At 40.9% G+C, this 25,600-nt stretch overlaps 1 protein-coding gene across 1 annotated transcript in view; it reads left to right on the plus strand.

Moving 5' to 3' along the window:
- The window catches only part of aacs (acetoacetyl-CoA synthetase), a 145,362-nt gene that overhangs the window by 39,533 nt on the left and 80,229 nt on the right, over window positions 1–25,600 (plus strand). Inside the window, exons 5-6 of the mRNA XM_063034076.1 lie at window positions 15,081–15,178; window positions 23,961–24,075. Coding sequence (XP_062890146.1) covers window positions 15,081–15,178; window positions 23,961–24,075 — 213 coding nt within the window. The remainder of the gene's footprint in view (window positions 1–15,080; window positions 15,179–23,960; window positions 24,076–25,600) is intronic.

Genomic DNA, 25,600 nt, shown 5'->3' on the forward strand with positions numbered 1-25,600 from the left:
TTCTAAACTTGGGCCCATGTCCATCGCCACTTGTGCCAAGTGTTCCGACTTCCACCATTCCCTCACTGTTGGTAAATGCCCGGGATTTTCAAAATCGTCTGTTGCTTGCAGCATCTGAGAGATAGTTCGCCGTAAAATAAATACGTACGCCTTGAACGTGGATGACACTTTGGTCGAGTGGTTGAATCAGCGATGTTGTGTTAGGCGGCAGGAAACGCACTGTTATGTTAGGATGAATGCTGTCCAAATGTTTAGGATGGGCTGGTGCATTGTCAAGCAACAGAAGAACTTTAAAGGCAGGATTCTGTTTCTGGCAGTAGCATCCCAGAGCTGTGTTACCTTTCAGCTGATGCCGTGCTGTTTATAATTTCCAACTTTTTTTTTCAAATGTTAAAGCGGTTCTCTGCCGCCTGGCTGACGGCCCAGGACATGACATCGGACACTTAGGAGGCATAGTTAAATATTTCAAGCACAAAATCACTGCACCGTAGGTAAAAACAACAAAAGTTTAAGATCGCGCATCCACACCTTGCCAAAACCAACGTGAGACTGGCAGGAGTGAGATTGTGAGGCGTGCGCACGTGACTTGTATTGGCGGGAAAGCAGTGCTCCTCACATAACTGTCAGTTTTGGACGCATATAAGGAGATGTCGGTAGAAATAGGCTCCTCGCATAACTGTGAATCCGCATTGTCTGAAGACGCATGTAACGAGGATAGGGTGTACTAATTTCATTATTAAAAACATTGATTCCGAATGTTGTTGGCTGCTAGTCAAATTAATCCTGAATTTATAAGTGTGAAGGAGAAAGTCTTGAGTGTTTATGGAAATGAATTAACCCCTTTGAAACAAGGAGGCTCACACCATGTCAAGGAACTTTTGTTCTTGAATGTAATTTTCAGGAGATATCAGGTTCTCATTTTCCATTAACATGGAAGGATGTCTTTGAGCACATTGATTGCATGCTGACTCGGAACGATTCCTAGCCACCACTTATTTCTCCGTATTTTCCCTCTCCCAGGCCCTCAACTTCACTCTGACTCCTGAAGCGCTATTTTCTGTAAATTGCCTCCTGGTGATAATTCACAGAAAACATTAACCAGCACATATTGGAGTGTGGGTGGAAATCAGAGCACCTGGGGGTGGGGAAACAGACGTAATCAAAGAATGTCAAAACTCCATACAGACAGTGCTGGAGGTCATGATCGATCCTACAGTACTTATGGTACCCAAGACTTTTTCCTAGCACTGTATTTGTCAAAGTGGAGCAGAGAGCGAGTTTGTAAATCTGGCGGGCGCAAAGAATGTTGGGAATGGCAAGGGTGGAGTGCTGTGGGAGGGGTGTGGGACAGCTGGCAGAGAAGGAATGCTAGGAGCAGAGGGTGGTGCAGATGAAGGCAAACCCATCCCTGGGAAACCAGGCAAGGTCATTTGATCCCAGACAATTGGTTTATTGATCATTACAGAGTGCCTCTCTGATGCTTCCCGCTTCCTCCCCCCTCCTTTCCCTTTTTTCCTTTTCCCAACCATGATTCCACTCTCCCTGCCCCATTCCCACTCTCAGTCCACAGTGGAGACCCATATCACAATCGGGCTTATCATCACTAACGTATGTTATGAAAGTTGTTTTTTTTGTGGCAGCAGTACAGTGCAATACATAAAATTACTGCAGTACTGTGGAAAAGCCTTAGGCACCCTAGCTATACATATGTGCCTAAAGCCCAATTTATACTTCTGCGTCAAATGTTTGCTGTAGGTACCCTACGCCGTACCCTACCCTGTAGGGTGACGTGCACCTCCCCAACAAAGTAACTCATGCGTCGTGGCGACACAGACCCCAACAACTGTGATTGGTCCGCTTGGTAACATTGCACATCCTCCTACGCATTTCCGGTTGCTTTTCTCCACCATGTCTGTACACTGATGCGAAATAAATGATTGGAGACGATGAACCAAATTGTCAAATCTACCTGCCGACATCCGAAAATATTTGAAATGCATTTCCTCATCCACGTCTCTCGCAAAGAAACTCAACACAGTAGCATAGAAACCCCACCGCCAACTAACGTTTTGGCTGTGAACTGCAGAGCGACGGAGACACAACTACGCATGCTCGCTATGGCGTAGGGGTATGCAAAAGTATAAATCAGGCCTACGGTGTAGACCACACGCACAATCAGGCTGAAGACTTGTGCACAGTATTGCAGGTCACTGCAGTTGTGTGACACAGCATCCCTGGATCACCAAGTCATTTTACTCCCAATCCTAATTGATACAAGTGCCATTGCAACCTTAATGTTAAATTTAGTATGTCGCTTCTAAAATTTGAGGTGAGCACGAATTTAATTGAGTGCACACTGTAAAAGTAGTGGTTTAGTCTTATGGAAATCAGTTGATTAAAATAGGGTGGAATTTCTCTGGAGGAATCAATTAGATAGCATTGTTAACAGTTCTGTACGAGTGCTTGAATGTGTCTAGACATAGATAAATAATTCAAGGACCTGTGGTGTTACATTTCAGTGGCGTGACTTCACCAGTTTTAAACTGAGCAATTGCAGTGATCCTATTTATCAGGATTCCTAATCTAACAACAAATATTTGAAGCTTTCAAAAAAAAGACAAATAGTATGATCGTTCTTCCCAACCTTGAAATGGGGTTCAGGTGATGAAACTGTCCAAACAGAGGCAATTATAATTACGCAAACAACAGGAATTCTGCAGATGCTGGAAATTCAAGCAACACGCATCAAAATTGCTAGTGAACGCAGCAGGCCAGGCAGCATCTCTAGGAAGAGGTACAGTCGACCTTTTCGAAGGGTCTCGGCCTGAAACGTCGACTGTACCTCTTCCTAGAGATGCTGCCTGGCCTGCTGCGTTCACCAGCAACTTTGATGTGTGTTGGCGATTATAATTATTCATGTAGATTCAATTGCCTGTTGGAGAAGCCACACTTTTGATATTGTGGAAGTAATTTCAAGCTAATTTGAGGGCATTTAATCCTCTGGGTATTTGCCAGCCTGCTTAGTGTGCACTGCTTTCCTATGTACAGTTTAGTTAAACATTTTTTTTTACGTTTTCGTGTAGCGTTTTTTTTAATGGCTTTAAGAATAAGCCACATTGATATGTGTGACCTTTTTTCTTAGGTTTTGACTTGTAGTAAATTTGCTCCCCTATTAAATCATTGGGAAACCACCATTCATTTTTTTTCTGTGTCTCTGTCTCTATGTGTCTCACTCTCTCGCTCTCGCTCAATTTTAATTTTTTTTTGGGTTTCTTGTTTTGTGGCTGCCTGTAAGGAGACAAATCTCAAGTTTGTGTAATGTATACGTACGTCGATAATAAATGTACTTTGAACATTGAAATCATTGAATGTCTTTATAACTTAGCTTTTAATCTGACAGTAGTTTTGGTTTCTTCCTCAGCATGGCCCTTGCCGAGAAGGATAATTGATGTATCTTTTTAAAAAAAAAATTATATAAAAATAGCAGAGGTCTAAAATTAAACCTGCATGTGGTTCACTACACAGCATCTCATTGATGATTCATTTCTTGTGTGGGAGGTCAACAGTATTGGATACTCAGAACCGGACATTGAATTTTCCACATTCTCAGTGTTCTCTCCCACGCACACTCACCTGTCCACCAAGCTTTCTTCTCTCGTCGTTCACCTTTCCCCATTCCTTCCTCCTCCCAGATTCCATCTATCCATACCTACTGAACTCCGTCCCATGTGCCTCATAGTTGTAGAGTCATACAGTATGGAAACAAGCCCTTTGACCCGACTGATCCATGCCGACCAAGATATCCCATCCAAGCTAGCCTCACTTAACCCATAACCTCTTAAACTTATCCAATCCATATCACTGTCAAGGTGCTTTTTAAAGGTTGTTCCTTTGGCAGCTGATCCCGTCCTTTGTGTGTGTGTGTATATATATAAAAAACTGCCCACCTGTCTCCCCCAATCTGTTTTCACCTATCACCTACTGGCCTGTATGCTCTCCTACCACCATAGTGCTATATACCGAAAATCTTTCCTGTTCCCCCTCAGCCCTGATGCAGGGTTTTGACCCAAAACGCTAATGGGCACCTTTTGCATCCATAGATTCCGCTTGATACGCTAATTGGTGTATTCTGTTAAAATCTCCCATAGCCTGAGTTGCTGGTCCTTGGTATATTTCAGTACATTTGATTATTTAATGTTTCTCCCAAGAATATCATTGTATGAGTGTAGAACCGGAGGAGGGCAGTGGTGATGTTTGTGTTGTTGAAATACTTTGTTCAAAGGTGTTCAATCACATAGCTATCTCGATGTAGCATACTACATTAGAGATTGCGCTGTTAGTGATCGGGGTGATAATCCATGTCACAGTGCAGATGGCTGGCTGAGTGTTGCTTTTGTTCTGAAGGCAGTTGTGAATGTTCTCAAAACCATGGAATGTACACACCCTTTTGCCTTTAAGTGTGTTTTCCCGAGGCCTGGATCACATTCCTTGATTCATGATTAATATGAGCAGTCACTACTGACTCCGTGGACTGGGAGCCTGCTTCATGTTAAAATTGATCCATTGATTCTGTGGATTTTCATATTTTAATTGCATAGATTCTCAGAAGTGATCAGTTGCAAATTCTTGTTACAATCCGTATTGGGTTAATAAACTTGCATGTATCATTTCACATAACCTTTGAAAAAATTGCTTGTCAAGTTTTATTTTCGATTCGTCTAATCAATTTGTATTCTTGCTGAAGTGCATGGAAGCACAATATTTTAAATCTACACTGTCAAATTCATTTTTTGCATGCCATAGAGGGCATTGTCCAAAAGGACCCCAACCTTGTCGTAGGATTTGGAGGCTGGAGTGCCTCAGTGACCCGGAGCATGATGTTGGCTGGAGTCGCGGCTTTATGCTTTGGTTCTTGGTAGGGTCACCCATTCCAAACAGATCAAATGTAAAGGCCAGACAGACTGGTCTACCAGTCCTCCAGATTTGGGAGTTCAGCTCAGGAATAACTATCCTGACTGGTAAAACAAAATTGTTATGGAAACGGCAATGAAGATTCCTTCTACGTCTGAGTGTGCTGGTATTCTTGAGACTCCACTGGGACTTGCATGACTGACAGTAGTGAAAACTGAGCTACTGACATGAAGTAGGAAGACCTGAACCCCGCGAGAGATAAAGGACCTTCATTGCTGCCCGCGTAATGGGCAGTAGAGAATACAGAGAGAGAGAGAGAGAGATAGAGGACTTGTTATGATGTTATAAATACTTAAATAAATATTGCAATTGAAGTTCATTCCTTAAGTCTCAAGCCATTTCCAAATGAATGCACTGTAAAATGTAAGCATATGACTTTTGACATCATAATTTCCAAAAGCAAACTTTTTTGTTTAACTTCCAAGCACATGGTCTAGTCATTCTTCAATGTTGTGGGCCTTGCTGTCTTTTTTTTCATCTAGTTATTAGTAAACTTTCAGTCTTGGTGTTCATAAAAGCTGGTGGCAAGAAGCTTTCTGTTTATTAAATAGAATATCTTAAAGCAGTGTCTTAATCTCTGCATGATTGTGTACTAACAAGAATTGCCTTGGGGAAACAAAATTTGATTAATATCAGATTGCCTTTTCTAATCCTTATGGAGAGAGCCTGATATAATTTTCTAACTAATGATAACTGGGGAATAGTACACTGAGCATAATTAAGTAAGATTTACCCTGAAAAAATCCACTTGTCACTCCGGCACTGCATCCTGTTAATAATATCTCATTATCAGACATCCCACCCTGCAAAAACTCATTTCAGGGAGGTAGCACCATCAACTTGCGGGAGACTCCCGGAACTTCTGGGAGAGGTGGGATGTCTGCAATAGAGTAGCTCCTTAGCAGCTAGCCAGCTAACTTAAATAATGTTAGCTGTGCTAATGAACAAATGACACCTGTTAAACTCACCTCAACATGTCTTTTACAGTCTTAACCCACCATGGGCAATAGAAAAGTCACTGTTGCAAACAGTGCAGCGAGCAACACTGTCATTATTTTTGACCCCTATTAGGCAGGGGTACACCTTAGTGTAGTCTGGGGTGACGTACGTTTTATATTTTCTTTTTTTGGAACACTCTACCACCCTGACTTTTTTTTTGAAACACTCTCGTTCTTGCTGTCTTCTCTCTTGCGCGCACGCTCTCTCGCTCGTGGTCTCTCTCGCGCTTGCTTTCTCGCTCTTGCTGTCTCGCGCTCGCTTTCACACTTGCTTTATTGCTCTTGCACTCGCTCTCTCGCTCCCGCGCACGCGCTCTCAAAAAAATTGATTTCCGTGATATTGTGTATAACTTGCGGGCATCAGGGAGCCACTATTAATATGCAGGAGACTCCCGGAACTTCCGGGAGAGGTGGGATGTCTGCATTATCAACCTTCTACAATGTCTACAGCACCGCCAACCTTGGTGTCATCTGCAAGCTTACTAACCTGTCCTTCCACTTCGTCAGCTAAAACTCACCAAGTACCAAACTCACTGAGAGCCCTAATCTTCATACACTGACAGGGAGAATCAGTAATTACAAGGCCTGTGAAATTATGAAGAAGCCAATCAAGAGAACTACTTTCTTTCTGGGGAAACAGTGATGCATCTTAGAATTTTGAAAATCAACCAATTATGATCCTTATTCCCATTTCCAATGGTTGATATTCATGCTTCAAAAATTACAAACATATTGTCCTTCTTCCATGTTGATTAGTATTGTCTCAAGTACAGTTTGAGACTTCCTGCATCTTCCTGCGCTGGAACATGATTATCCAAATTGAAGAGGGGGTAATTTAACTCCATTACTGCCTGTATACGTAATCAGTGCTTAGAAACTCACTTGACTATTTGCTCTACTATCTCATTCTCACTCTTTCGAAACCTGTAGAAAAATACTGAAGCAATGTGATTGCCCGTTTTGTTTGTTGTTTCCTTCATTTGCCCATAATGCCCCAATACAAAATATTCATAAACTAATTTTGCTAAATCCTTCTTTAATCCCCTAACGAGAAGTGATTTAGCATAAGAATGGAATCAGCTACTGGAAAAAGTTTAGAAGTAATGACATATATTTATGAAGGATATAAACGCATTTTCACAAAGGAACAGGTTTAGACTGCCAAACTGCTAATGGACTTGGGGAGGACAACAAAGCAAGGGAATTTTGAATGATGTGGAAGATTATAAGGACTGTATGTCCACATATCCTTAAAAGTCAATAAAGTGATCAAGAAGTTGTGCTCATTTGCTTTTCTCTGTTAGTTGAAGCAAAATCAGGAAGGATACATCCGAACTACATAAAACATAGTTTGTCCAGAAGAAGGGTCTCAGCCTGATTGTTTCTTCACTTCTGTGGATGCTGACTGACCTGTTGACTTCTTCCAGCTTTTTGTGTGTGGACTTCCAGCATCTGCAGAATTTCTCATGTTTATAGTTGGTCCTCTGCTTGTGTTGTGGTCACACTGGAGAAGTTTCAGAAGATATTTACAAAGATTTTGTCAGGGCTAGAAACTGTAGCTATCGGGAAAGATTAGATAAGCAAGTTTCAAAAAAATTGGAATGGATGAAGCTGAAAGGAGACTTACTGATGTGTACAAAATCATGAAGGGTTCAGACTGAGTAAATACACAGGACATATTTCCCTTAGCGATCAAAAACGGGAAGCAATTTAAGGTTATTGGAGGAAGGATTAGAAGAGAGGGTTGCAAGACTTTTTACAGCTAGAGATGGATAGCGCTCTGGAACTCAGCACTATAAAAAGTTGTGGAGGCAGAAACTCTCCTAAACAATATCAGACTTCATTGTCCCTGACTTAAATGATGTGAAATTTGTTGGTTTTTAGCAGCTGTGGAGTGCAAAGACATAAAGTTGCTATAAATGACAATAATACAAAAATGAATGAATGAGAATGTAGTGTTCATGGACCTGTCAGAAAAATGATGGCAGAAAGAAAGAAGCTGTTTCTGAATTGCAGCTCTTCTGACTGCGTATCACCTCCCCAATGGTAGTAGCAAGAAGTGGGCATGTCCTGGATGGTAAGGGTCCTTTGTGATTAATCGTTCTTCTTGAGATACTTTCTTTTGAAGATGTCCTCGATGGTGGGGAGGGTTGTGTCCTTGATGGAGCTGGCTGAATTCCCAACCCTCTTCAGCCTTTTGCGATCCTGTGCATTTGAACCAGTCAGGGCTGCTACCAGTTCAGAATGCTCTCCCACACAAAGGGAGCTTTTTCTGTTTGGCTGCCGGTGACTAGTGATGTTCCACAGGGGTCTATGTTGGGACTGGCTCTTTTTGCGTTCTATGTCAATGCATTGTTGGCTTTGATGCAAAGCTTGCAGACGATATGAAGATAGGTGGAGGGGCAGGCAGTTTTGAGGAACAGAAAGGCTACAGAAGGACTTAGATTAGAAGAATGGCTAAAGAAATGGCAGATGGAATACCGTGTCGGGAAGTGCATGGTCATGCACTTTGGTAGAAGAAATTAAAGGGTCGACTATTTTCGAAATGGAGAGAAAATACAGAAATCTGAGGTGCAAAGGGACTTTAGGATTCCCTAAAGGTTAATTTTCAGGTTGAATCTGTGATGAAGAAGGCCACTGGAGAAGGTTCAATGGAGGTCCACGAAAATGGTTCCAGGATTGAATGACTTGTAATATGAAGAGCATTTGAGGACTCAGAGCCCTTGTTCACTGGAATTCAGAAGAATGAGGGGTGACCTCATTGAAACCTATCAGGTGGTGAAAGGCTTTGATAGAGTGGATGTAGAGGATGGCTTCCTACGGTGTGAGAGTCTAAGAGCAGAGGATACAGCCTCACAATAAAGGGGCGTCCTTTTAGAACGAAGATGAGGGGAAATTTCTTTCGTCAGAGTGTGGTGAATCTGTAGAATTCTTTGCCACAAGCAGCTGTGGAGGTGAAGTCCTTATGTATGACAGGAAGGAAGATAGATTCTTGATTGGCCAGGGCATGAAGGGATACGGGGAGAAGGCAGGAGATCGGGGCTGAGAGGAAAATTGGATCAGCCATGATGAAATGGCGGAACAGACTCAATGGGCTAAGTGGCCTAATTCTGCTCCTATGTCTTATGGTCTAGCATACATCTATAGAAACTTAGAAGAGCTGCTCGCACACCTCCTTCATGATTTCATCAATGTGTTAGGTGCAGAGTAGATCCTCTGAGAAGTGGATGCCCAGGAATCTGAAACTGCTCACCGGCTCGAAGAGACCCATGACCTCCAGGGCTGTGGATCTCATGCTAGAAGATGTATTTGGATTTCATCCTCTTCTTCTTGACCATCTCATCTGTCATGAACCTGGAAAATTCTCTATCTTAACCAAAGGCCTTGTAACCGGAAATGCTGATTTGCCATTCCTGCTATACTCTAGATAGAATTGCGTGGAAAATCAGAAAAAACCTTATAATGTACGGTCACAGATCCTTAAAGAGCAAAAAGGCTGTTGAGAAGGTATATGGTTGCCAGAGGATCACAGCTTTTATTTTGTTAAAGTTTATGTCATTCGATGCAGCTAAACTTGTTTTATTTCCTATCTTTTTTTTGCTTGTCCTACACCAATGATTTCTTAAGTTGTCTTTGTATTAATTTTGGGAAGTATAACAGTTTAAAAGGGGAAAATTATGTGTTTAATGCCAATTGGGAAAAGGAAAGAACTAACTTAAGCTTTTAGAAATAATTATTTCTGAACACTTCAGAATGGTTTTCCAAAGAGGACAATGTAAGTTTAGTAACACAATGGCTGGGTCAAAAAATAATTAAAGTCTAAAGAGACTTTATTCATTTTATATTTCCTTTATGTAGATTAGTGCTTAAATTACTTAACTGTAGCTGGATTAAGGTTGGTAAAGATTTTTAAAGAAAAATTAAATCCATTATCTCCTGTTAGACATTTGTATTTCTTAATTAGCTTATTCATCTTGTATTTCCAGTTGCAAAATTATTTCCAAATTATATTATTCATAAAAATGTGAATAATATAATTTGGGGTTTAAATTGATGCAATTAATACATATTTATATAAATATAACTAAGTTGCATTTTAATATAGCTCTCTTTAGCTGTAGTAGGTAATTTTTTTTTTAAGATTAGATTATATTCAACTTTATTGTCATTGTGCTGAGTACAGATACAAAGCCAATGAAATGCAGTTAGCATCTAACCAGAAATGCAAAGAATAATTTTGATGCATATTATACAAATTTTACTTGATTTCAGCATGAAGTACTTCAAGACACATAATACACTCAGTGGCCATTTTATTAGATATCTCATGAACCTAATAAAGAAGCCCCTGAATGTATGCTTATGGTCAGAATCAGAATCAGGTGTATTATCACTGGCATATGATGTGAAATTTGTTAACTTGGTAGCAGCAGTTCAGTGCAATACTTAATCTAGAAGAGAAAAAAAATAAACAATTAAATCAATTACAGTATACGTATATTGAATAGATTTTAAAAAGTGCAAAAAACAGAAATACTGTAGATTTTTAAAAAAAGTGAGGTTGTGTCCAAGGATTCAATGTCCATTTAGGAATCGGATGGCAGAGGGGAAGAAGCTGTTCCTGAATCGCTGAGTGTGTGCCTTCAGGTTTCTGTATCTCCTACCTGATGGTAACAGTGAGAAAAGGGCATGCCCTGGGTGCTGGAGGTCCTTAATAATGGACGCTGCCTTTCTGAGATACCGCTCCCTAAAGATGTCCTGGATACTTTGTATGCCAGTACCCAAGATGGAGCTGACTAGATTTACAACCTTCGGCAGCTTCTTTCGGTCCTGTCCGTACCAGACAGTGATGCAGCCTGTCAGAATGCTGTCCACGGTACAACTATAGAAGTTTCTGAGTGTATTTGTTGACATGCCAAATCTCTTCAAACTCCTAGTAAAGTATAGCTGCTCTCTTGCCTTCTTTATAACTACATCAATATGTTGGGACCACCTTAGGTCCTCAGAGATCTTGACACCCAGGAACTTGAAACTGCTCACTCTCTCCACTTCTGATCCCTCTGAGGATTGGTATGTGTTCCTTCGTCTTACACGTCCTGAAATCCACAATCAGCTCTTTTGTCTTACTGACGTTGAGTGCCAGGATGTTGTTGTGGCACCACTCAACTAGTTGGCATATCTCACTCCTGTATGCCCTCTCGTCACCACCTGAGATTCTACCAACTATGGTTGTATCGTCAATAAATTTATAGATGGTATTTGAGCTATGCTTAGCCACACAGTCATGTGTATATAGAGAGTAGAGCAGTGGGCTGAGCACACACCCCTGAGGTGCGCCACTGTTGATCGTCAGCAAGGAGGATATGTTATCACAAATCACTGCAGATTGTGGTCTTCCAGTTAGGAAGTCAAGGATCCAATTGCAGCTGGAGGTACAGAGTCTCAGGTTCTGCAACTTCTCAATCACGATTGTGGGAATGTCTTCTACTGCTGAAGCCCGGCCCCTTCAAGATTTAATGTGGTCTGCACAGCACTGTTGGAACATGTGGTTTTTTGAATTACTGTCGCCTTCCTGTCAGCTTGAAGCAATCTGGCCATTCTCCTCTGACCTCTCTCATTAACAAAGGGTTTTTGCCCACAAAACAACCGTGCACTGGATGTTTATAGTTTTACCCTGTCTGGCACCAACAATTATACCACGACCAAAGTCACTTAGACCACATTCCTTCCTCATTCCGAACAACAACTGACCCTCTTGACCATTTCTGCATGCTTTTATGAATTGAGTTGTTGCCACACAATTGGCTGATTAGATATTTGCATTAATGAGCAGGTGTTGATAATGTGCTCGCTGAGCGTATACTGTATCTTCATCTTGAACTGAATGTGAAACTATAGATTATTTTTGTCTCCAACTCTGGAGTAGCCAGTACAGAGCTGATCATAAAAAAAGCACCGAGTTTTGAGATTAAGGCTAAACCACTTTTCATGATTGTCCTTCTGCCTCTTTAATGCTCAAAGCAAAACTAAATTAAGCCGGGGTGGGGGGGCCGCAGAAGTAATTAGAATTGAAAAGGTAGATTGGATGGGATATAACTGGTTTTCAAGGGATCAAGGTATATGGTACTTTACCCCATAGCATTGCGAGTCATTATTGCAGCCTCTTGCTGCATGTGTTAGAAATTTTTGAACTGATAATTTTGGTGGATAAAAATTCTAGAGTGGCATACTCTTCCTAGCTCAAGATTATGTCATGGCATCCCAGGCGGAGACAGAAAGATTAAAAATTCAGCGGGGGAAATTATCAATGTTTGTCACACTTTCCTTAAACTTGTATTGCAAACGAAAATCTTTGTGTGTGGCTGACACCGATCATAGTTTGCTCTTATACTCAACTGTTTGTAATTCAGATAACTTTGAGTGACATTTGGAAAGGGAGCTTGCACAATATTAGTAAGTGTTGTAAAAATTTGGCCCAAGATTCTCATCAAAATCGGCATCTTTGTGTTTCACTTCTCCATTTCCTAGTCTGAGTCATTGCAAAGCAAACACTCCTGCAGATAGGTCACCTGTCAAATGTGACCGCATGCAACACACGGCAGTGCTGGGTGAGTTCAGCAGGCCGGGCAACATCTATGGAAAGAGATAGGCAGTCATTGTTTATGTCTGTAGCTTTCCTCTGGACCTAATGTTGACTTCAGGAGGAGGAAACCAGAGATCTAGTCCTCCTTGAGGAATCGGAGGCGGAGAGGGTCAGCAACTTTAAATTGCTCAGTGTTATCATTTCAGAGGACTGTCCTGGTTCCACAGGTAAATTCAATTACAAAGAAAGCATGGCAGTGCCTCTACTATTTTCTTTAGAAGTTTGTGAAGATTGGTTTGTCATCGAAGACTTTGACACATTTCTATAGATGTGTGGTGGAGAGTACGTCGACTGGTTGCATCACGGCCTGGTATGGAGATACCAATGCCCTTGAAGAGCGAAACCTACAAGAGGCCTGGATTTGGCCCAGTCCGTCACAGGTAAAGCCCTCCCCACTACTGAGCTCATCTACATGGAGCGCTGTCGCAGGAAGGCAGCACCTGTCATCGGGGACCCCCACCATCCAGGCCATGCTCTCGTCTCCCTGCTGCCATCAAGAAGGGGTACAGGGGCCTCAGGACCCTCACCACCAGATTTAGGAGCAGTACTTCTCCCTCAACCACCAGGCTCTTGAAACAGAGGAGATCACTCCGCTCGCTCCAATGCTGAAATGTTCCCACAACCATGGATTCACTTTCAAGGACATTTCATATCGTGTCATCTGTCGAATCTTTTCGTATTTGCATAGTCTGTTGTCTTTTGTACACTGGTTGTTTGTCTGTGCTGCAGGATCTGGTCTTTCATTGATTCCATTGTGTTTCTTGTACTTATTGCAAGAAAATGAATTTCAGGGTAGTAAATGATGATGTGTATGTACTTTGATAATATACTTACATTGACCTTTGATAGATCTGTATTTTAACTTGCTATGTAACTGTACCTGACTTCAACCTGTTCTACCGTGAATATGCAGCATGGTCAATGTTGTGTGCAGATCAACAATGGTGTTGTAACTTAAGTTGGGAACAGGTGTATTTTATTGATTCAGACAGTCCAATTGTCCAGCAACTTGTATCTAAATTCATTGTAGCTTTGGAGAGCTTGGTTTAGTGGTGGCATACTTCAAAGTTCAAAGTACATTTATTACCAAAGTATTGTCATAAGGATCACCCCTTGGTCATATCGATCAGAGTGGTACAGACAGAACCTGTACTTAACAAGTCCTTTGGACTTGCAAAATTCCCTGAGTTCTTCATCCTGGATTGGTAACCACTAACTACCCAGCCCCAGACCTCTGCGCCTCACGCACGTGGTCCAACTTGAGTCTCTCGCTGACTTACCGAAGAGATTTATCCTCGGGTCCTCACCCACAGACGCCAATTCTGTTATAACTATCATCTCTTAGTAATGATGATCAGAGAGGCATAGAGAGAACCTGTATTTCCCAACAAGTAATCTTTATCTCATCTAAATAGTACGTGGGTTCACAAATAGTGCAAGCAATAAAAGTAAGCAGATAACATTCAGAGCAGAAGTTTACACAATTGAGTACACAGCAATGAAGCCTGTGATCGCTGTAGCCAATTCAGGAGCCCATTTATTGCAGCCCACGTCCTCAGTTCAGTGCAGAGACGACTAAACCCCTCAGAGCAGCGAGCTGAACTGGCCCGACCCTCGCCTCTGGTCCTGACACCCTGACTTTTTCTGACCCTGAGTTTAAATCGATCAAACCTGGGGGTCCTTCCTCAGTCTCGGGCCCAGGCCCCATCACCTCGACCCTGCATCGCCTCCGCTCTCCTCGCCTCGCTTCTGGCACGTTGAAATGCTTCCAAGTCTGCTCCAGGAAAGGCCAAACATTGGCTCATTCCCTACTCTCGTGCCCAGGCCAAGCCGCCTCGATTTGGCCCGTACACACCACGTCACAAATCGTCCTGCACGTTTGAGACCTCAGTTCACACCCTAAAAATGGCAGGGAAGTTGCACACTATTGATTGCAGTGATTGCATCCGAGGAAAAAGTGTGATTAATACAAACAGGAACTTTTTGTTTTGTTTGCTACCCGCAAGTCGTCGCTGAGCCTCACCAGTGTCGCCTGAAGCTGATACTTGCTTCTGGAGTAGAGTTACACATTGCAAGTCAGCGGCAGGATGTTTTCAAGTAGATGAGGCTGGCACTAGGATGTGTAGTCCTGTATTACTGAAGTCGTTAAGGTTTGGTTAAAATGTGAAACCATCTGTCCAACTACTCAGGCAAATTTGGCATTGTTTGAAGTAGGGCAGGAGCAGACTCCCACTATATACAGTAAATCTCAATTAAAACAATTGATCACGTTTTGTACATTGAACCCTTTGCACAAATTGATTACAATGTTTGCGTAACTAATGCTGATAACATTGCAGAAGAAATGCATTGATTACAAAACTCAATGGAATCTAATAAAGCTGTGAAAGGAATTAAATAGTTTTTTTTTTCAGTGGTGTTAATATTTTGAATACAATTTTGACGAACTACTTTTCATTTCATTCCAGGTTATCTTCCAAATTGTGTTCAAGCAGTTGAAGCCATGTTAGCCACGGCTAGTATTGGTGCCATTTGGAGTTCAACGGCCCCCGACTTTGGTGTAAATGTAAGTATTTTGACCATCGTGTGAAATATGAGTAATTAGCTACAAATATCTGTTTGTTGACTTCAAGGCCTTTTCATTTTTTTCCACGTGTTGTCCAATGGGGCTTGTTTTAAACTCTACACCTAAGGGAGAGGGAATGACTCATTTTCTTTCCACACTGCTCGGTTTAGTACAACCTGTATTTTGTTCAGACTACAAAAGAGGAAGAATTGCCCCTGGATTGACATCCTCCCTTTTTCTTTTGCTGTTCTCTCTCAAACACCTTTTCTCTGGTCTTCTGAAAATGTTAACGTCTAGGAAATGATGCTCTGGTAGTCTGATCTTCCATATGTCAACTTGGGCTGCAGGTATTAATGGGATAATTAAGAGGCAAGACCATGTCAGCTGAGCTACTTCTGTACTTCATTGAACAGCTGCATGCTGTGTGCCTTCAACTTGAGCTCACTAGCTGGTGGTTTGAAGGAAGAACTTTGACCTTTGTGAACCTGCAGTAATAGTACATAAAGAATTGTATCAACACCTGATGTTTTGAGGGCTGAAATGTGCTAGTTTTGCATGGGTTGGGATGGAATGTGATGACGAGTCTTTGTCACACCCATTCCATTCTACTCTGAGACATTTGAGTTTGAGTGGCTGAGGAATGGGAAGAGGTGTCACCACTGTCTTAACAGAGGTGAATATAAAATTCACACATGGCAATGAAATTTCTAATTACAATTAATACATTTGCTAATGTGGGATACAGCATTATTACATGGTGCTCTGATGTAAGTAGCTGCAGTAATTTGCACAGAGGACCCAACCTTTGCGTGATTGTTAGCTCTGGAAACCACTGTTTTTTTTCCACAATTTTTAAAAATAAGATTTTTACTTCTTAACACACTCCATGTATTTTTCACACATTGGCAGAAAGCGGTATAGCAGCTAAACTAACGATTTATCACCTTTCTGATTTTTCATTGGTCAAGTATTAGCACATTACCCACACAATGTAATTATTTTAATTATGTAGCCTATTAATTAATTCATCACTTTCTAAGGAGTTTTCTTTATCTTGTTTATAAAAGTAATAGATTTTTCAGAAACACTATCTTTATTCCTTTGTCTTACACCCCTTGGCATTAATTCCCCTCTAGCATTGTTTCTCAGCTCTTTATTTAGTTTGCTTAGTATTTGTATGTTGTTTGTACTCTAACATTAACTGAAACCTTGGAATGAAGACTGCTCACCATTTTTGACTTTTGGAAGAACCCTAAAGTCAGAAATTAAGCAAGGATCCAACATTAGTTTTTGGTACTTTGCTTCATTTTTGAAATATTCGTAAATGGGACCATGCTTTTGCTGCCCAGTCCAGAAGGTATTTATTTGCAGTAAACGTTTCTTTCAAATTTACGAAGACAACGTGGGAGGTAGGAGCACATTTTAATAACTATATGGTGGACATGCTCCAGCCTATTGCCTGTGTCCTGAAATATTTCTATAATGAGAACAGTTAAAATTGCCTTTGCTCCAGAATCATCTCCTTACCCTTCAAATTATCATTGCATATTTTGCAGAAATATTGCTTCTAAATCTCATGAACGTGAATATATTGCTTCAGTTCCTTGTAGTTAGTAAGTGGGGACTTTGCTTCTTGTAATTCTGCGAAGTACGTTGGCTGTGGAAATAAGATTATAATAAAGTGTTCAGTAATTAATTAATTTTCCTCTTAAAATCTCCCGGTTTACACTTATGTGCAGAAAAGGATAAGGAAGAGACTTTGACTTGGATTTTCAAGGGGGGAGGGGAAGATGGAAAAAAAAACAACTGGCCAGTGAATCACTTGCATTTAAGTCCTGTGCATGGCTGGTGTGTGACGGCTTGAGTTATGAATGCTAGATTTTTGTTTTCAAAATAGCAGGATTATGAATGAACTAATGACCTGTTGAGAAGAAAGCAAACAGTTGGAAGTATTAAAATTGAGGCACTGCTGAAGTTGGAGCCAATCTAGGGTAGTAAGCTGAAGAATGATAGATGACTGGGACTTGATATGATTTGCATTAAGAGCAGCGTAAATTGGGATGATTCCAAATTACTGGCGGGTGAAGAATGAAAAACTGGCCAGGAGAGCTTTGGGATTGCCAGGAGGTAGCAAAGAAAAGAATGTTGACCAATTAATGATTATAGGAGGTCATTACCTCAGAATGAAGAAGGACCATAAAGGACTTTAAAATTGGCCTGTTTTTAGAAAATAGAAGTTGGTCTTGATGTTATGCAGGACATTGCTGTCTAAAATTTGGGGCGTAGTTCAACTCTGATATCTGTCTTCTCCAGATAGCCATGAAATACAGAAAAATCATGGGAGTCTTTGAACGAAAAGACATCAAGCCCCTCCCCACACGAAAAGGAAACAAATAAAACTTGCAAACCAAAAAACTCTGCCCCCTCCCTCGTACAAAACAATACTAACAGATCGTCCACCTGGAAAATGGGGCCCAGAATACCAAACTCCAAACGCCCCAATCCCCTCCCTCACAAAAAAAGAACAGCGACAACAGCACCAAACCCCCAATCCCCTCTGTCATACACAAAAACTAAGAGATTGGTCACACAGAATAAACAACAAGAACGTCAGACCTCAAATCCCCAAGCCCTCCCTCTCACAAAAACCAACACATCACCCATGCAGAACTCCAACCCACCAAATGGCAACAGGAAAGAAAACACAGAAAACTGAAAGAGAGTTCAGTTTATTGTCATTCAACCATACCCATGTATCCTGCCAAATGAAACAACATTTCTCTGGGCCAAGGTGCACAACACTGTACATGTATCTCTCTATCTCTCTCTGTGTCTCTCTATCGCTCCATCTCTCTCCTCGCTCTCACACTCTCTCACTCACACAGAAGAAAAATTAATATTACTGCAAATAAATTAACAAATAATAAGGTGCATTTATGCACAAGTTTAAAAAATAAGCAGTATAATGTTACTGGCGCTTCATACATTGAGTCCTGGGTAGTGGCAGGGCGTTCAGTGCTCTTATAGCCTGGGGGAAGAAGCTGCTTCCCATCCTAACAGTTCTTGTCCTAATGCTGTGGTACCTCCTGTCTGATGGTAGGTGGTCAAAGAGATTGTTGGTTGTATGAGATGGACAATTGGCAATGCTAATCCTGCGTTGAGCTCTGGATAAGTATCTCCGATGGGTGGAAGAGAGACACTTATGCTGCATGCTGCCCACTTATTCCCCTTTGATTAAGGGGTTTTTGTCGTATCTTCTGATGTTGTTGGGCAACATTTCTTTTTCTGTTTGACAAAACTACAGTGAAAGATTTAGTAGGTCAATGGTGCATGACAAATGGAAAACATTGTTGTTACCTTGATGTATTGTGATGGCATTCTATTTACAGTGAATCGCAATTTAGCATACACCCGTAAAATGGCTAAGCAAATTGGGCTGCAAACACTAGGTAATCTTCTTCTTTCCAGGAGTACATTTGACATATTAACCTTTTGTACGTTTACCATGGTGTTGAGTTTCAGGGGAAATCGAAGCGATAGTGAAAGGGAAATTGGAGCAATGGTAACTGTGGGATATCAAGCAGAGCATTTATTTTAATGCCTGTATTGCAAGGAGATGAATTGTTATTTTTAAAATTCAACCATCGTGTCTCACTGAGCAAAATGTATACTGATGGGCAACAAAATATTCAATTATCCAAACTGAATCTTCATTTTACAAATATTTGACTGCCTGTTCTTTATTGAAGGAGTATTGTTTGCCGTGACTGTGTGTGTGTGTGTGTGTGTGTGTGTGTGTGTGTGGGCTTTACCGTTCATTCTCAAGAGGTGGCAGTATAAAATAAAGGAACTGGTCTATGTTATATTTGTTTATATTTTATTTAGAAATACGACATGATAACAGGCCTTACCAACCCAACAGTTTTCTTTGTGATGAAATGTGAGATGGGTTCTTGTTATCTATAAACAGCATGCAGTGGACAGAGCTAAGCCATCTCCCTCTGCCTTAAAAATATTTTTAAAAATCCATCATCCTTTTGAAGAAGAGAGTTGCAAAGACTTGTTGTGGGGATCAGTGATGTTGAAGCATGGGAGTGCTGAGAAAAAGACTGAAGCGTTCGCAACAAGATTCAGCCAAAAATGCTGAGTGGATGAACCATCTCTTCTGCTATTTGATATTCACCCCCCCCCCCCACCGCCACCCCATAATAGATAAAAGTCCTGAGCCATTCTCTTTCCTTCCATGTGGTATCAAGAAATGACTGTGGGCCCAGACAACATCCCAGCTGCAGTAATGTAGACCTGCACTCCAGAAATGGCTGTACTACAGCCAGCGTATTCATGTGCAGATATAACACCATCCATCCAACAGAGTAGAAATCGCATAGTTATGTCCTATTCATGAGAGACAAACCCAATCTAGTTTGTTAACAGTTCGTTTACTCTCAACCATCAGCAAAATAATGTGGGGAAAAGGTGAAATTGTCAGATTTGTATTATATACGTGTATTTTTTTTGTACGGCTGTTTGTTTACTTGCTATTGTAAATGTGCTACATGTGCCTTGTGCTGTGTATGACTGTAGGTTCTGTGTTTTGCACCTTGGCCCTGGAGGAACACTGTTTTGTTTGGCTGTATTCGTGGGTATTCGTGTGTGTTTGAATGACGATTAAACTGGAACTTGATTTTTTTGCAGGAAAAAAATTATGAATCATGGGAGAGTGCTGAGCTTGGATACACAGAGAACTATCAGGGTTTGCATTTGCAGGATGTGAAAGATGCCAGTATTAGGAAAGCTAACAGAATTTTATTGCTTATAGCTAGAGGGAGGTTATCCTTGAGTTATATTTGGCATGCGTGAGACGGTATTGAAAGAGAGATTTGATTGAATCTTACAAGATCTATGGAGTGTTGTCAGACAGCAGTGAAAAGGTTGTTTCCTCTTCTGGGAGAAAGTAGAATTTTGAGTCGCTGTTCAAAAATAAAAGACATAGATCACAAAATATTTTCTCTCTGAGGGTTATTGAGTTGTAGAACACTACAGCACAGAAAGACGTTCTTTGTCCTATTTGGTCCATGCTAGACTGTTATTCTGCCTAGTCCCATTGACCCACACCTGGACCATTGCCCTCCTTGCCAAACTTATCCAAACTTCTCCTAAAGGTTGCATCCTGCATCCAACACTTCCGCTGGCATACTCTCCACACTCTCACCACTCTCAGGTTCCTCTTAAATATCTCACCTTTCACCCTCAACTAGAAACTCTAGTTCTAGTCTGACTCAACCTTAGTGGAAAAAGTCTGCTTGCGTTTACTCTATTGATACCCCTCATAATTTTGTATACCTCTATTCCCTGGAGTATAGGAGAATGAGGAGGTCCAAACCTCTTTAACCTTACCCTATGAACTCAGGTCTTCAAGTCCTGGCAATATACTAGTAACTGTTCACTGTAATCTTTCCTGGAACTTTCTTCCTCAAAGGGCGGAGGATGCAGAATCTTTGAATACCCTGTAGGTAGGCAATTAGCTAGCAAAGGGGGAATGATTATGACAGTTATCTCAATGTTGAAATCTACAACTTCAGCAACTTCACTTCTCAGTCTGTAAGTCATCCATCTGTCACTGTAACTCAGCATTTACACCCCCCCCCCCCACACCATCTGCTACTTTTATTTTGCTCTCTCTCAGAGTGGAAGGCATTTCCGGTCTCATCTGCTAGACTTGTCTTCCTACTCTCCATTTTGTCTTTTGTCTGTGTTCTCAACCTTGCTCCCATTCATTCACCAAGTAGTTAACTTTGTTTAAAGCTTATCCTCATGGTCACCCTGGTTTTACCCTATCAGAAATATCCCCCCCCCCGCCCCACCATCCACCCTCCTCGCAGCTTTACAAGCTTCTATTAATTCCTTCTTTTCAGTTGTGATGACTTTTGACCTTCCACAGATGATGCCTGATTTGCTGAATCTTTACAGCATTTTCTGTGTTTGATTATGACAATGAGACGAGAATGCAGTTGAAGTTACATTCAGATCAACCAGGATCTTATTAAAAGGCAATGCAGGCTTGAAGACATGAATGCCCTAATCTTGTTCCTAATTTGGGTATTCTTGTAGCTGTAGTTTTACCTGCAAGTTGATAATTCTCAGCTTGAAAGGTTGTTTTTACTCCCTCTATTTTTTTTCAAATATGATACTCTGGATATGGTTTTGAGTTCTTTCAATTTATGATCAGATGGTTTTTGCATACCTTTGGTTCATCATTGATTCTGAGAAATCTTTCTGGTTCATTATTTGACAATGGGTTAGCCGAGCTATAGGACGCAGAATGGATTTGAGTTGCAAAACTGCAATTTAGCGTCTAGGCCTGTCCATGCCAGTATCATTAATTAACTAATCACAGGCAATTATTTTCTAAATTCTGAGAGATCGGCTGATCATTCATTTTCATCAGAGGTCACCAGAGTTCACCAGGGTTATTGAAGTGACTGATGAAAATTGGAACAACTTGGCTATCCTGTGGGGTTTGCATTGTTAGTTTTTGATTAAACATCTAGATTGGACGCATTAATCGCTAACTTCGGTCGTGCTTCTGTTGAGGATCAGGGTGAAATAATCTTAAATTTGCTAAACAGATAATTTAAATTACCAAGGTTCTGATGTAAACTCTGTCCATTTATACCCTTAATAAATGGTTATGGTTATCCCTAATTTTATTTTACGTTGCATAATCCCTAACTAATCAATAGTTTCTCAGACTTTTGATTACCTCCTAATTAATTGTCTTTAGAGCACTCATTGTTTTTATGATCTTTACTGAAGCTTTTTCCTGATGATTGGATTCTAGTGGTTTTGTCTTTGCTACCTGAACCAACTTGCTCATGTTCTGATGTATTAATTTTCCTATGTGTATCTTTAACTGAGATTAATAGACACACGGATGAAAGGAAACTGTAGTGTTACACAGGAGAGAAGTGTTAGATGGATAAAAGGTCAGCACAACACTGTGGGCGGAGGGCCTGAACTGTGCTGTATTTTTCTATGTTCTATGTTAATATTACCTTACTGTTCTTTGGTGAAGTAGTATATGTAGTTGTTTCTGCTTTCTTTGCTTAATTGTGAATGTGGTGATATTTAGATATCGATCTCTTTAGGGACCCCTCACACCCTCTCCATGAACTGTTTGTTCTTCTGCCATCAGGCAATCGGTACAGGAGCATCAAAACTAAAACCACAAGGCTACTAAACAGCTTCCTCCCACAGGCAGTCAGACCGCTAAATAGCTGCTCTACCTGACTCTACTTTGGACACTTTGAACTTGCACTGGACACTTATAACTGATTTAACTGACATGTGGCTGTTGTGTTTTACTATTTATTGTTATGTTTATTATTTAGTGTTGCGTTTGTTATGTTATGATGGAACTGCCCCTGAGGAACGCTGTCTCATTCTGCCCTGCAGAGCTGATGTATGGTTAGAATGACAATAAAGGTTTTTGAATCTTTGAATCTTTTGAATAATTTTACTCCGGTGTTAAAACAATAACATTTGAAATTGCAACCCCAGTTCATATGCTGTACAGAACTAAAGTAAATCAGAATGAACATGATATACTTGGATATGGTGGCTCTTCATATAATGATTCCCATTATACCAGAATGAAAAAAAGATTTACTTATTCCTTCCCTCTTATGGTTGACTCATAAAATCAATGTAGGAATGAGGGTGAGAGGTTAGTATACTCTGCAAATTGTACGCAACTCTTTATCACTGTTGGAATAAAGCAGACCTGGTTTTCCCTAAAAGTTTCTGTGAATTCTGTGAGTATTTTACCTTCAGAAACTAGTTATAGCATGAGTAATTTTGTATTTGCTACTTGCTTTTTATTGAGACCCACCCATGAAATTATGTTTATCTTCAACATTTGGAAGTGGTGTTGGATATCAGGTAAACACTGTGATCTTAGTAAGATGTAATGCTGTTCATTTTCTTTCTTTTCTGCTAATTTAATGGCGGGGGAAGGTATTTTGCCGAAAATCTGGGTATGTTTTCTGGTCTCTACATTTTTTTGTAATTTTATTTCATTGTAATACGAAAGGCAGATGGAGATGCTGGTAATCTTTGTGCAGATTAACATGCATGAATACAGGTGGCCCCTGTTTTTCGAACTTTCGCTTTACCACAGCTCGCTGTTACGAAAGGCCTACATTAGTACCTGTTTTCGCTCAGCAAAGAGGATTTTCGCTTTTACGAAAAAAAGGCGTGTGTTTACCCAGAGAAAGACTACCATGACCGTGAAGCCTTGTGCGGGCAGTTGTGTGCGCATGCCTGTACGTGCCTATTTTTCTCCAAATCGATTTTGGCTCGCTGTCTTCCTGAATTTGACAAGTGAAACCACACTGTACATACATTATTTCTACTTTGTATAGGCTGTGTATTTATCATATCATTCCTGCTTTTACTATATGTCCGTGTTATTTTAGGATTTATGTGTTATTTATTATGATTTGGTAGGTTATTTTTTGGGTCTGGGAACGCTCAAAAATTTTTCCCATATAAATTAATGGTAATTGCTTCTTTGCTTTACGACATTTCGGCTTACGAACAGTTTCATAGGAACGCTGTACCTTCAGATAGCGGGGGAAACCTGTATATCTGCACTGGCTATGCAGTTAATGTCTATTTAAAACTTATTTATAATTTATAATTTCATCCTATACATGATTTGTCAATTATTAAAGGAACCGCATTGTTATAAAGATGTACCATTGTCAATTTTTTTCCATAGGGGGTACTGGACAGGATCTCTCAGATCCAACCAAAACTGATATTTTCAGTTGAAGCAGTTATTTACAATGGCAAGGAGCACGATCACATGGAAAAACTGCAGAATGTAGTGAAAGGTAAATTAACTGTCATTACTTGTTCCTAATCTCCTTATAAGAGCCTTTGAGTAACGAGTTCAGAATGGTCAATGTGTACTGGAGTACACCCCAGTTACCTAATTTACAGTGTGGTTTGTCCCCACTGGTCTGTTATTGTTTCTGTTGAACCGCTTCCAAAGGGCCTGTCTCAGCTCACATCATCGACAGATCCTTTCCCTGTCCTCCTACTTAAGGCTTACTGTAGTGTTTTGGTAACACCAGAAATTGATCGAAAGGAAAACATGGAGACAGGAGATGACTTGTGTGGGTTTGTTTTTACGTTAAGTGAGACATGAGTATATGATATTTGATTCCAAGCAGCTGGATAACTGATCATTACAGAATGTCTCCCTGGTGCTTCCTGCTCCTTCTTCTCTCACTTCCTCTTTTCCCAACCATGATTCCCTTCTCCCTGCCCCCTTCCCACGATGCTGTACGCCATTCCCGTACTCTGTACGTATAACCGTAATGAGTTATTTAAACAAAGAATGCTTAATCAAACAAGATCCTTCGGCATCCGTTAGTCTCGTGAGACCACGTCTGCACCCACGCCACCTCCTGGCCTTGGCGCTGCTTCTCTGCCACCTGTCCCACGTCCCTCTAGTGTCTTTTCTGACAAGGGGGATCACTCTGCTTGGCAGGTGAGACTTGTGCTGTGAAACGATCTCAGGTTCTGGGGTCTTCTCTGTGATGGTCGCAGGAGTTGACTCTGGGACTTCAGGAATTGGTTCGGACAGCGCTGGATGCGTTGGCATCCCGAAAAGAGCATGCCAAGCTTCACAGGACAATGTAGATCATAATGTGCTAGTGTCTGATGTCACCATTTCTTTTACCTTATGGAAAGCCACCTCACCCTGCTTTGTCTATTACCATTTCTTCCCCATTTTTAGTGATGAGTTCAAGGGGTGGAGCACAGTTGCCAGATCTGGCAGGAAACTGAAATAGTAATCAACAAATCCTAAAAAGGATCGCAACTATGACACGTCTTTTGGCCTTGGGGCATCCACCACTGCTTAAATTTTCTTAGAACACCTGTGCAATCCTTGTGCGTCAATTATATGACCTCAGTAAGTGATGCTTGGTCTAAAGAATTCACATTTTTTGCCTCGTGCTCTGAGCCAATAATCTTCTAATCTTTTTTACATTGTCTTGAGATTTTAGAACTGTTCCTTGTCATCCTTACCGGTAATAATGATGTCATCCAGGTAACAATGAGTGCTGGGGCAGCTTTGCAACACCTAGTCCATAGCTCTCTGTCAGAGAGCAGCTGTAGATACTATGTCAAAAATAAGCCTATTTTAGCGATAAAGCCCTTTGTGAGTGTTTATGGTGAGAAACACTTTGGACTCTTTTCCCATCTCCATCTGTAGGTTGGCCTCAGCTAAGTCCACTTTGCTGAAGTATTTCCCTCCAGACAGGTTTGCAGAGATATCCTCTATCCTGGGCAGAGGGTTTTTTAAATCAACTTTCAGTACTGGGTTGATGGTGACTTTACAATCACCAC

Source organism: Mobula hypostoma, chromosome 27 (genome assembly GCF_963921235.1).
Source record: "Mobula hypostoma chromosome 27, sMobHyp1.1, whole genome shotgun sequence".
Lineage (NCBI taxonomy): Eukaryota > Metazoa > Chordata > Chondrichthyes > Myliobatiformes > Myliobatidae > Mobula > Mobula hypostoma.